This window comes from Clytia hemisphaerica, unplaced genomic scaffold (assembly GCF_902728285.1).
Source record: "Clytia hemisphaerica strain Z4C2 unplaced genomic scaffold, Clytia hemisphaerica genome assembly, whole genome shotgun sequence".
NCBI classification, from domain to species: domain Eukaryota; kingdom Metazoa; phylum Cnidaria; class Hydrozoa; order Leptothecata; family Clytiidae; genus Clytia; species Clytia hemisphaerica.
This window is the reverse complement of record NW_027103260.1, coordinates 24,151-36,190: the sequence shown is the minus strand read 5'-3', so window position 1 is coordinate 36,190 and position 12,040 is coordinate 24,151. Positions and strand designations below refer to the sequence as shown.

At 37.6% G+C, this 12,040-nt stretch overlaps 1 protein-coding gene across 1 annotated transcript in view; it reads right to left on the bottom strand.

Annotated features, from left to right (window-relative positions):
• LOC136798837 (uncharacterized) overlaps positions 1 to 12,040 on the bottom strand; it is a 39,427-nt gene that overhangs the window by 3,276 nt on the left and 24,111 nt on the right. The window contains exons 22-37 of the mRNA XM_067055513.1: positions 10,171 to 10,323; positions 9,592 to 9,936; positions 8,947 to 9,264; positions 8,256 to 8,567; positions 7,961 to 8,131; positions 7,264 to 7,590; positions 6,959 to 7,114; positions 6,305 to 6,478; positions 5,820 to 5,999; positions 5,453 to 5,562; positions 4,116 to 4,195; positions 3,591 to 3,730; positions 2,820 to 3,137; positions 2,119 to 2,412; positions 1,255 to 1,560; positions 470 to 948 (exon numbers count right to left, since the gene is read on the bottom strand). Of these exons, the coding sequence (XP_066911614.1) occupies positions 470 to 948; positions 1,255 to 1,560; positions 2,119 to 2,412; positions 2,820 to 3,137; positions 3,591 to 3,730; positions 4,116 to 4,195; positions 5,453 to 5,562; positions 5,820 to 5,999; positions 6,305 to 6,478; positions 6,959 to 7,114; positions 7,264 to 7,590; positions 7,961 to 8,131; positions 8,256 to 8,567; positions 8,947 to 9,264; positions 9,592 to 9,936; positions 10,171 to 10,323 (3,863 nt within the window). The remainder of the gene's footprint in view (positions 1 to 469; positions 949 to 1,254; positions 1,561 to 2,118; positions 2,413 to 2,819; positions 3,138 to 3,590; positions 3,731 to 4,115; positions 4,196 to 5,452; positions 5,563 to 5,819; positions 6,000 to 6,304; positions 6,479 to 6,958; positions 7,115 to 7,263; positions 7,591 to 7,960; positions 8,132 to 8,255; positions 8,568 to 8,946; positions 9,265 to 9,591; positions 9,937 to 10,170; positions 10,324 to 12,040) is intronic.

Sequence of the window (12,040 nt, the reverse complement as noted above, 5' to 3'; positions counted from 1 at the left end):
AAACGATGCAATTTACGTGCAAAAGAGATTAACGCAAAGGTTGATGGGATTGGAACTCGTACAAACACATCGAGAGTAATGATTATGTCAAAATTAAAATCTATTTTTAGATTAGCGCAGTGCGCTATTACTTCATCCGCGAAATTTTAACATTTCGCGGGGACTTACTAACAATATTTTCACGATTTTGTGCCATTTACTTCCAAATTAGACATTTTTCTTGCTGAAATACGCATTATTGGCGCTTCTTTGATGCCATTGTAAACATTTAAAAAATAGTTAATTTGCCATTTTTTGAGTTTTGCTCAAAGATATTTCCCAGATAAGGCCTTTCCAAATTTCCATTGGGACTTAATTTCGCAGATGACACCCGAATCCGCGAAATTCACAATAAATTTGATCCCCGCGAAATTTGATCCCATTGAAGTATAATATCTAGACCGTAAAATGAACTCTACTTATAACTTACTGTAAACCAAAACAATATACCGACGATCGTGCACATCAACACAGCCACCATAATGACAGGCCATGCTCCCATGACAGCTGTCAACAATCTCCACAAACCAATAGCAACAATACGTGGTTGGTATTTCAATACCGCAATACCTTGAGAATTGACCATACCGATATACGGATATTGACCAGCGTGTCGGGTCATCTCGAATTTGCCAAACATCGGAAAAGTGACCTGGACATCCTCACTTACTCCATTCTTCATATCTAAAATACTTTCCTTCTCGTTGCTAAGACCGTCCAGTGAAACATTATATGAAAGCAATGACAAACCACCGTTGATACAATCAGAACATATTGTGTCGACAATTCTTTGCAGAATGACAGGGAAAACTCCAGTGTACGTTGGATAGATTGTTGATGTGTTTTTGACAACATACGGTGCGGCTGCGATGAAGTTGGTCAAGATGTAACGAGGACAGTTGCATGTTCCTATGGAAAGAAAAATGTCGGAATTTATAAAGAAAACCAATGCACCGCACTGGAAGATTTAAGAAAATAAAGCAAGTACGTCGGAAACATGCGAAGGAGTGCAACACTCGTTAATTGACAATGAAATTTCATTGCAAATCTCTTCCTCTGATAAGTTCGACAGGGCCTGAAACCACCTATGGCACCATACACAAAACGACGAAAACATGAAAAAATTTACTAATATGTGAGTATCCAAATCATCAACAAAATCAAATTAATGCGAAACATATTCAAAGCCATAAATACAAGAAAAAAGGATCTTACTTGCAAGAAGTGTGACTTTGGGGCCCGTTCCAACTTTATTGAAGGCAAATATCTCAACTGTATATTCAGTGTAACTTTGTAGATCAGTGATATTCCAAGAGAAGGTGTATTTATCGAAAGTCAGCTCCATCGGATCATCCAGTTTCCCGACTATCTCTCCACCAATCCGATTCGGATAATAGACGATCTTGTATCCATCCAGTGGACCATTTTGAAGATGTTTAAGGACTGGTTTCCATGTTATGAAAAGTTGATCGATAGAATATTTTTCATGGATGGTCACGTTCATTGGTTCACTCTCAGGAGCTGAAAAAAAAGAAGAAGTATTCTAGATAAAAGTGAAGTCTTTAAATCTTTTCATTTCATCGTCACCGAATCAAAGCACAAGTGATGCGCGTTTCGTATTCCCTAGACGAAAATCTTAATTCTTTTACCAAATGCCACTATTCATATGGACATTTTTATTTCAGTTAACAAAAGTTAATACCGAATGTACGTACACCATGTATCACCAGCTGTGTAATTCAGAGGTATCTTCAGTTAGAAAAATAAGAATAATGGTCATTTTGAGACCTTAGTAAGTAAGTAAGTCTGCGACCGCAGTCGGAGGCGACCCGAAGGCTCCTCTTTCGATAGCTATTTACCCGAAGGTAGGGGAGGGCGCCACTCTTTCTCCCTGGATTGCTCCACTTACCCTTGATCCTTCTCTTAATTGCTGAGCATCAAGCAGAGAGGCATCAAGTACCATTTTGGAAATCTTTGGTATGACCCGGCTGGGGGTTGAGCCCACAACCTTGCGAACCCTAGCCGGATGCTCTACCAATGCACTACGGTCGCTGAGACCTTACGAGCTTATGAACTTACGAGCCATTGGAGTTTGATCCATAAAGACGTGAATGGGACCCGGACCTCCTCTAGTAAATCCCCATATTTCAAACCAGTACCACGTGTAGGGTTTCAAGCCAGGGATGAACTTCTGATTGATATTACCAGATACTTCAAGTGTCACATTCTCATTGGTTTGATATATTCTGTACATAATACGGTAACCTCTCAATTTTCCCGGTACCTCCGATTTCGGGATGTGGTCCCAACTGATGAAAATTTGACGTGGATCCATGAATTGATGAGTTGTGTTTTGAGGCTTCGATTTTGGTGCTATGGAAAGAAAGAAAATCAAGAGTTTAGCTTTATAAGTACAATAAGTAAGAAAGCTTGTGATATTCAACTACTAAAATAAAAAACATTAATTTTAAACACCTCAAATTATTTTTAAACGCGTTAAACTATAGTTGGAAAGTAGAGTTTTTAACTCTGAGTTTAAACTTGAAACTTTAGGACCTTAGGATCTCAAGATTCAAAAGCTAAAATTTTCTCCAATAAGGCTTGGAATATAGCCTAGAAGCCACTGAACCCCTCCAAAATTGAAATATTCCTTTAAAGAAAGTAGAAGTGCTAAATTAGCAATTCCAGCCCGAACTTTAAATTCTGAAAAACGTTAAAATACACTAAAATCTCAAAATATTTCGACCATGATTGCACATCTGAGTAAGTAGAATACTTACGTCCCTCATATACTTGGATGACTTGAGTTTCCGTGCTCAAACCCATCGTCTTGATAGTTGAAGCTAGGATGCGAACAGCATATAAACTACCTGATTCCAAATCACGTAACTGTACCGAAGTATTTTTACTTCCGAAATTAATCCATTTGTTGATTTTGTAGTTTGCTTCGTCGTGTATTTGCGCATAGAAGACGTAATATAAGTAGAAAGGGTCATTGTTAGGCTCTGTGTAATTATTACTAGGGTTTTCTTTCCATGAAAGGTTAACAATGAAGGGTTGTGGTGATGATAAGGAGATGTTGACTGGTGCCAGTGGTACTGCAATAGAATGAAAAAAAGTTTGAAGCAATTTTTTTTAATATTTATTTTTTCTTTGAGACCAGACATGAGGTGAAGTTTTTATAAGATACTTTAATAATGGGAAAATAATAAGAAAAAATAACAAAATTGTTTTATTACTGGTTAACGACCAACCAAATCAAATAAGAGCTTGTAAAAACTCCCTCTCGTCCCTTTGAGACACCCTTTTTGAGAAAACTCCATACACGAGATTGAACGATACTGGGATTATTTTGGGGCTTTCTTGGTACTCTCAGAATTTTCAAGGCGGATTTTGCAGTTTTTTCTCGGATTAAGGGATTTCTTATTGCCATTTATCAGAAAGTAAATTTCACCAGGTTTCCCCGGAATTCAAGATTTTTCATAAATGAAAATCTTTGATCATGGTGGAGAAAAGACGGTGGTTGGGAGGAGAAGAAAAAGGATTATTACATTTATTGCTTGTAATATTTTGTGGGACAAGTGACAGGTTTTTTAAGGAGCCAGACTCCAGCTCAGATTGCATCATGAAAACTTCCACGAACGGATTCTCAGGGTAAATGATTGTGAAATTCATCACTACACTTCCTTTCCTGAAAACATAAAATGAAATGAAAATAAGCCTGAGCGGTAATGAAAAGAATCACGAATGATGTCCGAATGAATGTTCTTTTTATAATACAGTTGAGTCTATTTGACTTAAACCTCAACAACTCCGATGTCTCCTTAACTCGGACAAGTATTATGGTTCTTCCAGTTAACAAGGCTATAAAAAGCTTACTTTATAACTTGAAATTTCCTTAACTCGAACAGATTTACGTGCATAGGTTCGAGTTATGTTCGAGTTATACATCTTGTAAATCTGAAACCCTCGAAAACTCATGTTAGAAATCCTGACAGTGCCGGAGCTTAACATTTTTTGAAAATAATTAGTCCATAGTTATTAAACCGAAGTCCAAAAAACATAAACAAACTTACCATTGACCGTGGAAATCGATTCGAAGATTATTCAAATCGAAAGCTGTATCGATATTGTTGTCTCTGTAAAAGGCCATCACCTGAGAAACATCAATAATAAAGAATGAGACCACGTTCACACGCTACGGTTCTGTTTCGCTCCGAAACGAAATGAAGTCATTCTATGGTATACACTCAATAGGTCACTTTCAACCAATAGAACAACTTCATTTCCGTTACGGGCAAGCATGGTACAAAGCATACGAGCATACAAAATTTTAGATTTTCTCTATTTTATAATATTTGAGTATTACCAAAGATTTATTATACACTGGATAAACGACTCATAAAACGATGGAGAGCGATCATTGTATTTTCATTGTTTCAGAAAACAATTGATGTTCTAGCTTTGTCCGCAAAGGACAACTGTCATGGCGGCTCGAAGATGTCTGATTTAAAAAAATGTTTATCAGTCTTATTGAAAAAAAAGTTCTCTAGCTTTTTCTTTTTGTACATTTGCAGAAAAAAGTTTGACATTAAGGCTAGCATTCCGAGCTGGATAGATTTGTGAAATGTAATGTGAGAAAAACATCATTAGACAAGAAATTCAGACAAAATGCTTATGTGACACGAAATTTTCAATTGGAAATATCTTTCCAAGATTGTCCCCAGAAGAGCTGAAATTAACATACATAAGACTTGAGTGTCTTGGATCCAGTGTGGTATGAAAATCCTTTGGAGGCACGTGGTGGCAAAGTGGTTTTTTTTAGGTTGAAGTTTGAAAATTTCCGGTGTCAACATTAAATTTCTTATACACAACACGTCTTTTGCATCTTTCTCACAGCTTGAAACGTCATAACGACTTATAATTAGCAATTAAGTGGAAGAATCTGACTCTCACAGGAAAGTTTTAAGTCTCTTTTGGGAATTGGATGAGTGATTTTCGATAAGAAATGCAATAAAAATGCTTCGAAAAATCATTTAATGAGGGAAGGAGAGTGAACAATAATATCATTACTGCGGACATATCTAGTACACGAGAAATCAGCAAAAATCTGTTACTTGTATATCCAGTGCATAATAAGTCCTTAGTATTACTAGATAGTCAGGGAAAAACTCGAAATCTTTAGAATTTCCTTGAAGTGAAAGAAACCGTCGTCTACAAGAAGCTTTTTTTCATCTTCTTTTTCAAAGCTTTCTAGATATTTCTCTATTTGATAATATGCCACTCCTAGGTATATTTTCAACAAGCTCAAAACCGCTATGCTAATCGAATTCTATTAAAAAGTTGCAACCTTCTTAGTCTCCGGTGCAGATTAAATTGAGACAAACTTTAAGAAATATTGAGGTTTACGTACGTTTTGCATGATTCTTCTTCTCAGATCAACAATGCGAGGGTCCTGGGGACGATACATCATGAAATGCCATTCTTCATCCACGAAACGTAATACCAAATTTAGTGGGATTTCTAAATAATAAATAATAAATTAAAACGTTGTCAAAAAAGCAGCAGCGTAGACAGGAGGGGCGCAAAATTTGTGTAGAAGAGCAGATTTTTATGACACTCTGATTATCTTTTTACAATGTTACGCCCCTCCTGTCTACGCTACTGCAAAGTCACAGAACACTCCACAGAATACCCAAGTAAACATTTATGGGACTGGGTTCGAGTTCCCCCACTGTTTGCTAAAACTTTTCTCAGAGTCGCAGAATCAAAGATCTTACCTGCGCATGTGATGTTTCCAAAGTCACACTTTTCGCTTTTTGTGTTATTCCCCACACAATCCAATCCGTCAAACAGAGGTTTTGGACTATCACAATATCTTCTTGAAATGCGAAGTGATTGGTTACCACAGGGCTTTAGACATTCTTCAAACTCGCCCCACGATCCCCACTGGCCATGCACTGTATGTGAAAAATAAAGGTATAAGATGTTAAACTGCAATAGCGCTCCGCAACGCATACGTCACAATTATTACTTTTCACTTTTTTTGTCATTTGTACGAGTTGCTATCCCACAATTCAATGCGGCTCAATTAAAGATAAGTTGTTAGATATCTTTTGTCAAATGATGCAATTAACATGCAAAAGAGATTAACGCAAAGGTTGATGGGATTGGAGCTTGTACAAACACACCGAGAGTAATAATTATAACCCCTCGACTAGTAGGTAGTACTTAAAGTTGTTCAAGATGAAAGTATAAATCAAACCTGGGCATGGCATTGGATTGCATCCTTCAATTTCATCAACATCGGTGCCAGGACATCCTTCTCCGCCGAACTGTGGTTTTGGAGAATCGCATTTTCTTATTCTTCTTTCCACCCCAAAACCACATGTCTTTGTACATTCACTGTATTCCCCCCATTGACCCCAATTGCCATAGACTAAAAGTAAGAAAGTGAATTCATAATGAGAACATAGAAAAGTCTCTATAACACGAACACGCACGCGGGGAACACAAATTTGTTCGAGTTAAGGAAATTTAGAGTTGTAGGGTAAGGTTTACAATGCATTGATACCTGAGAGGGAGTGTAAGCTCCAAAATCAGACCACCATAAAGAGACCATGAAAGAACAAAGAAAATACGAGGATTTAGGTTTAGTTACTGGGTACGAGTGCCCGTAAATTGTGACTCTTGAGTTCAATCCTGACCCTAACTGATAATGACCCAATACCCATTGAGAAATAACGACAAAAAACGAAAAATAACGACAAAAAAGAGCGACATACAACCAGACAAACCATTTCCTTTAACTTGCATTGGATGAGTTCAATTTCAAGTAAAGAACCATCAAACGTCACATGCTAGTTTTTCATAAAGTGTAGACATAGCCTAAAATCTGTAATTTGAAAGCAATACTTACTAGGACAAGGGTCAGTGTTGCAGTCACCCACTTGCATTGAAGGACCCGAACAACCACCGAAAGGAATGGAGCATGCGCGAGAACGTCTTGCACGACCTCCACCACAAGAGACTTCGCATAAACTCCATGATGTCCATTCACCGTATCCAACATTTTCTGTTATTCAAAATATCAAAAATACTAACATTTACTTCCCAACAAAATATCCATACAGGAGGGTGGACGAACATTTTCAAGCAGAATTTCCAGGGGGTTTAAAAAGAGCGTTTTGCCATATCTCCAGGGGTAAAAAAATTCTGACTTACTTTCATCCAGGCACTGACATAATCTTCTGTTGTTATTTTCACTTGGCAACGCCGAACAGTCTGTTATGTTCGGTAAATTACGAAAGCCAATACAAACATCATTTAAAGGATTAAATTGTGGGTCTTCGGGTAGTGTGTATTTGTCAGTTCCAGAATTGGATATACAGGACACATTTGCATTCTTTTCTCTGTAGTTATACGCGTCTTGAGCTTCCAGGAATTGTGATGTCGAGTTGTCGAGTTCCATTAAAGGGTTACAAAGAAACTCTGAACTTAAATTGATGCATGTTTTATCGCAAGATTCGCCTGGTTTACCTAAGTAAAAACCTATAAACAATAAAAGAAGGTAATTGACATTGCATAATATACCATCACTTAAAAGCGACCGTAGTGCAGTGGTAGAGCATCCGGCTACGGTGCGCAAGGTTGTGGTTCAACCCCCAGCCGGGTCATACAAAAGATTTCCAAAATTGTACTTGATGCCTCTCTGCTTGATGCTCGGCAATTAAGAAACGGATCAAGGGTAAGTAGAGCAATTCGGGGAGAAAGAGTGGCGCCCTCCCCTACCTTCGGGTAGCTAGCTATCGAAAGAAGAGCCTTCGGGTCGCCTCTGACTGCGGTCGCAGACTTACTTAAACAATAAATGGATCTTAAAACCATTTTTTTTCGACGTGATTTGTTCTCGTATTTTTCTTACCATCACAAGGGAAATCGTTGCATTCTATGTATTCTTTCGATTCGTTCACGCATTGAGCTCCTCCATTCTCCAGAGGTGGGTTGATACACCAGCGTTGTCTTGACGACACACCTAAACCACAACTGACTTCACAATTCCCCCACTGTGTCCACACCGTCCAATTCCCATCAACTAGAAATATTAAATCAAAACAGGTCTTATTATATCTTGCAACACCTCAGTTAATGATGTCCTTTTCAAAAAAAGAAGAGCTTAGAAAATTATTTACAATGACTCAATAGGAAAAATCACATACTGAAAGGGTCAGTAGTTGCATTAATCGCTTCACTCCGTAATCCTGATCCAATCTCAGTGAACCCAGAAACTCGGATATCATACGTGGTAAGAGGATTCAATCCATACACCACGTGTGAGATGTTAGGTAGAAATGATAAATCATAGCCTTGTAACCGACCACCTCGATCAGGGAATGGTTCTCTAGCTTGGAAACTAATATTATAGCCAAGAAGAATGCCTTGGTGATAGAATCGGTCAATGGGTATCCAATCGACGGAAATTTCAGTTCGAATGCCATCTGCAGAAACATTGATAGGCGCGGCAGTTGGAACTGAAATAACAATTGGTGCTATTTAGAGAACAGCAAATTTCGGTTAGTGGTTTCCTCATCATAAAAAAAAAAAATAGCCCCGTCTATGTTAAAATCTAAAGCCAGTACAGCAATTTTTCGCAGAAAGATTTTCGTTCTAGAAACGCTGCTATAGTCTGGAGGATTTTTGGTATTAGCAGATATAGCATATCGTGGAAAAGCAAATTTGATGCCGATAGATTGTTTGTGCTTTTCATATCTTGAGGAAATACAGCAATTCAGTGACGTCACATTTCATAAAATAAGGTGAATCATTTGTCGCTAACATGGTCATTTCGAGGCTAGTCGACTAGTTTATTTTGAAATACGTTTCAAGCTATACTTTACAGATGTTTATTACCATTTTGGAGAGTGTGAATTTGTACCGGCTCACTCCAAGGACCAGAGCCCACACTTGTAAGAGCAGTGACCGAGACATTATAAAGTGAGTCGTTTTGTAAACCATACAGTAAACAGCTTAACGTTGAAGAGTTGAAATACAATGTTTGTGGAACAGCACTTTCATTGACAGGCCACCATAGAGGTGTGATGAACCGTGCGGAGATATTGTACGCAATGATGACACCACGTCTTTTCATTATCTCCATGAGAGACCAATAAGCGTTGATGGATTCGGTTAACCCGAAAACGGTTACACCAGGAACCTGCCCGGATGGAGCTTAAAGAAAGAAGGGATTTCAATTTTTTAATCTGCATCTAGAAAATACTTAAAATTTGCCAGGAATATTAACAGTTATAGGACAACATTGTGCTCGAACTTGTCTGAAGAGTGCTGCTAGAAAGATGAGCGGAAACAAATTTTACTCTTCAATAAAATACGATGTCGACTTTTTAGGGGACAGGTTATGAATTTACAAGTGTTTCTCGGTGCACAGCATTTTTAGGTTACAGCTGAATCAAACCAAGCAAATTCCCACCAAAACTCTAGAGGGATTTTCCCGAGTCACTACAGTCGAGTGCAAACTATATTGACCGTAAGCCTTACCCATTTCTGAAGTACTCGATTGAAAACTGGTCCAGTTAGTACAACCTTCTATGCCACAATGAGAAATATTGACAGTATAGAAAGTAGAAGGTAACAGACCATCCACTCTCAATGTACAATTCGTGAAAATTGAGTGAGGGTCTCGTACTTTCTCACAAATAGCTGGTATACTTTGGTTTTGCTTAAACCAACAAGTTTGTGAGCCATTCCGCAAAATACCACAGTGTGAAATATTGTACGTTAAAGCAGCACCGTAGATTAGTTCTAAATAAGGCACACCCCATGTGTAAATTAAGGAATCGTTGGAAGGAAGAGATGAAATTTCATTTGGTGGAACTTCAGGCCCTGAAAAAAAAGAATTGACAATAATTTAAAACTAAGCGTCGTTGCTAAAACAGAAATGATAGAGTTGATGGTTTCATTACAGCTTTTGATAAGAAGAACCTACTCGGAACACGAGTCAACAATTTACCGTCAAAATGTATTTTGAGTTTAAAACAGTCAGAATCAGACTTCCTTTTTCAGCAAATATGAAATTTTACCATCTTCCAGGGCCGTGTAAAAGATTCTTTGACTTACTTCCAGCTGTGGTCATTATGGAAATATTAACCATAGGACCTTCACCGACAGCCGTCAAGAAGCTGATGGAAAGGTTATACTGTGTGACGGGGGTCAGCCCTTCGAACGAAAGGTGGTACACCCCTTCTTCATCTAACGGCTGTGTCACTGTTCCTACAGAATAAGAGAATCGATGTTATGTTATTATGAAAAATATTGAGCATTGGGCCATTCCATTTTATATCCATACAGAGGGGTGGACGAACTTTTCCAGAGGGTAATGCGAGAAAAATTTAAGGGGGTCTTTTTTCATTTTTCCAATGGGGTAAGAAGTTATTCTAAAATTTCCAGGGGATAAAGGACTGATTTTAGTTCGTTCACCCTCACTTAAAAGGTATTAAATGAAATTTTCCAAGAGTATTTTTGGAAATTTTACCATTTTCCAGGGGGTAACCACACATTTTCAATAATTTTTTTTGACTAAAAAAGGTTCGTCCACCCCCTTGTTAATTTCGCAGAGCGAAAGTATTGCAATAGGCTTTCTGCGGTGTCCTCGGAAAAAAAGTTAGAAAACGAAAGTAGTTGAAATTCTAGAACATTCTCGAAGATTCTAAAACATGGACTCACTCGCTAAAATAAAATTTAATGATTCCAGTCCGCAAGTGCTAGGTAGGTGGAACCAAGAATTCGTAAACATTGCTCGTTTTTTAAATGGCGGATTCGATCATGCTGTCAGACCCCGATACCCCTCATTTACCAACCCTAGTACCCCCCCCCCGGGTGTCAGACTTGCTCTGGATTTTTGTATTTTTATCATGTTTTTGATGTTTTTAGAGTACTTAAAGAAGTTTATATTTCTTTTAGCATAGTATTTTATGTTTGTGTAGTTAGTAAATGCACCAATAAAGTGATAGGAATCTTACAATTAGAGTTGCTCATTAAACATCACTACACACAACAACAATAAATAATACAGACAACACAGACAGGTATGATCTTCATTTTTACAAGTAGAATTATTTGTTGATATTTGATTAAGTTGTGTTGTAAGACAGATTATCATTTACTTACTATTTCACAGAAGAATTTATAGCAGGGGGTGTCAATCTATAAGTGATAGAAGTTACCTTTTGCTAGCTAGGTAGGCGTGCGCGCGCGATGTGCTAATCACATCGCGCCCAATGTCATTTTCCAGGCTCAATGTCAATCGATGACTAATTGATAACCAACCGATTGATTATATTTCGATTGATTTCGATAATCGATACTATTCTAACTGATAATAGATTAGTTTTTTAATCGATTGGACTCAATTGGCTGTCAATTGTGATCAATCAAACATCTTTAGAATAAATCGATGAAAAATCGATCACAATTACAATTGATAGCCAATCGAGCTTCCCGTAAAATCTAGATTATCGATTTCTATCAATTATCGAAATCAAACTATATCCAATCCATCGATTTCTTATCGATTAGTCATCGGTTGGAAAAATTTACCTTGATTGCTACGCAGGCGTCAAAGTTTAAGATTCCCACTCACGGCGGTTCACTTGGAAAGTGTACGAGCCTTCACCCGGTCAACCCAAATGGATGCGAGGGAAAACGGCAAGACTGTTGTTGAAGTCTATATCAAAATCTTACTGTAAAATTTGTATCAAGCAGTTACATCAATATGCCAAAAACATTTTGTTCAACCACCTTCACTTCAAGATAGGCCACCATAGAATGAACTTCTATATATAGAATGAACTTTTATAAGATGAACCATATTCATGTGGCTTTCAGCCTTGCACTCCATCGCAGAGGCTAATCAATTTTAATGACTTTTTTGACTAATGACCAAGTTAAAAATTTTAAATTTTTTTATATTTGAGTATTAAAAAGGCAT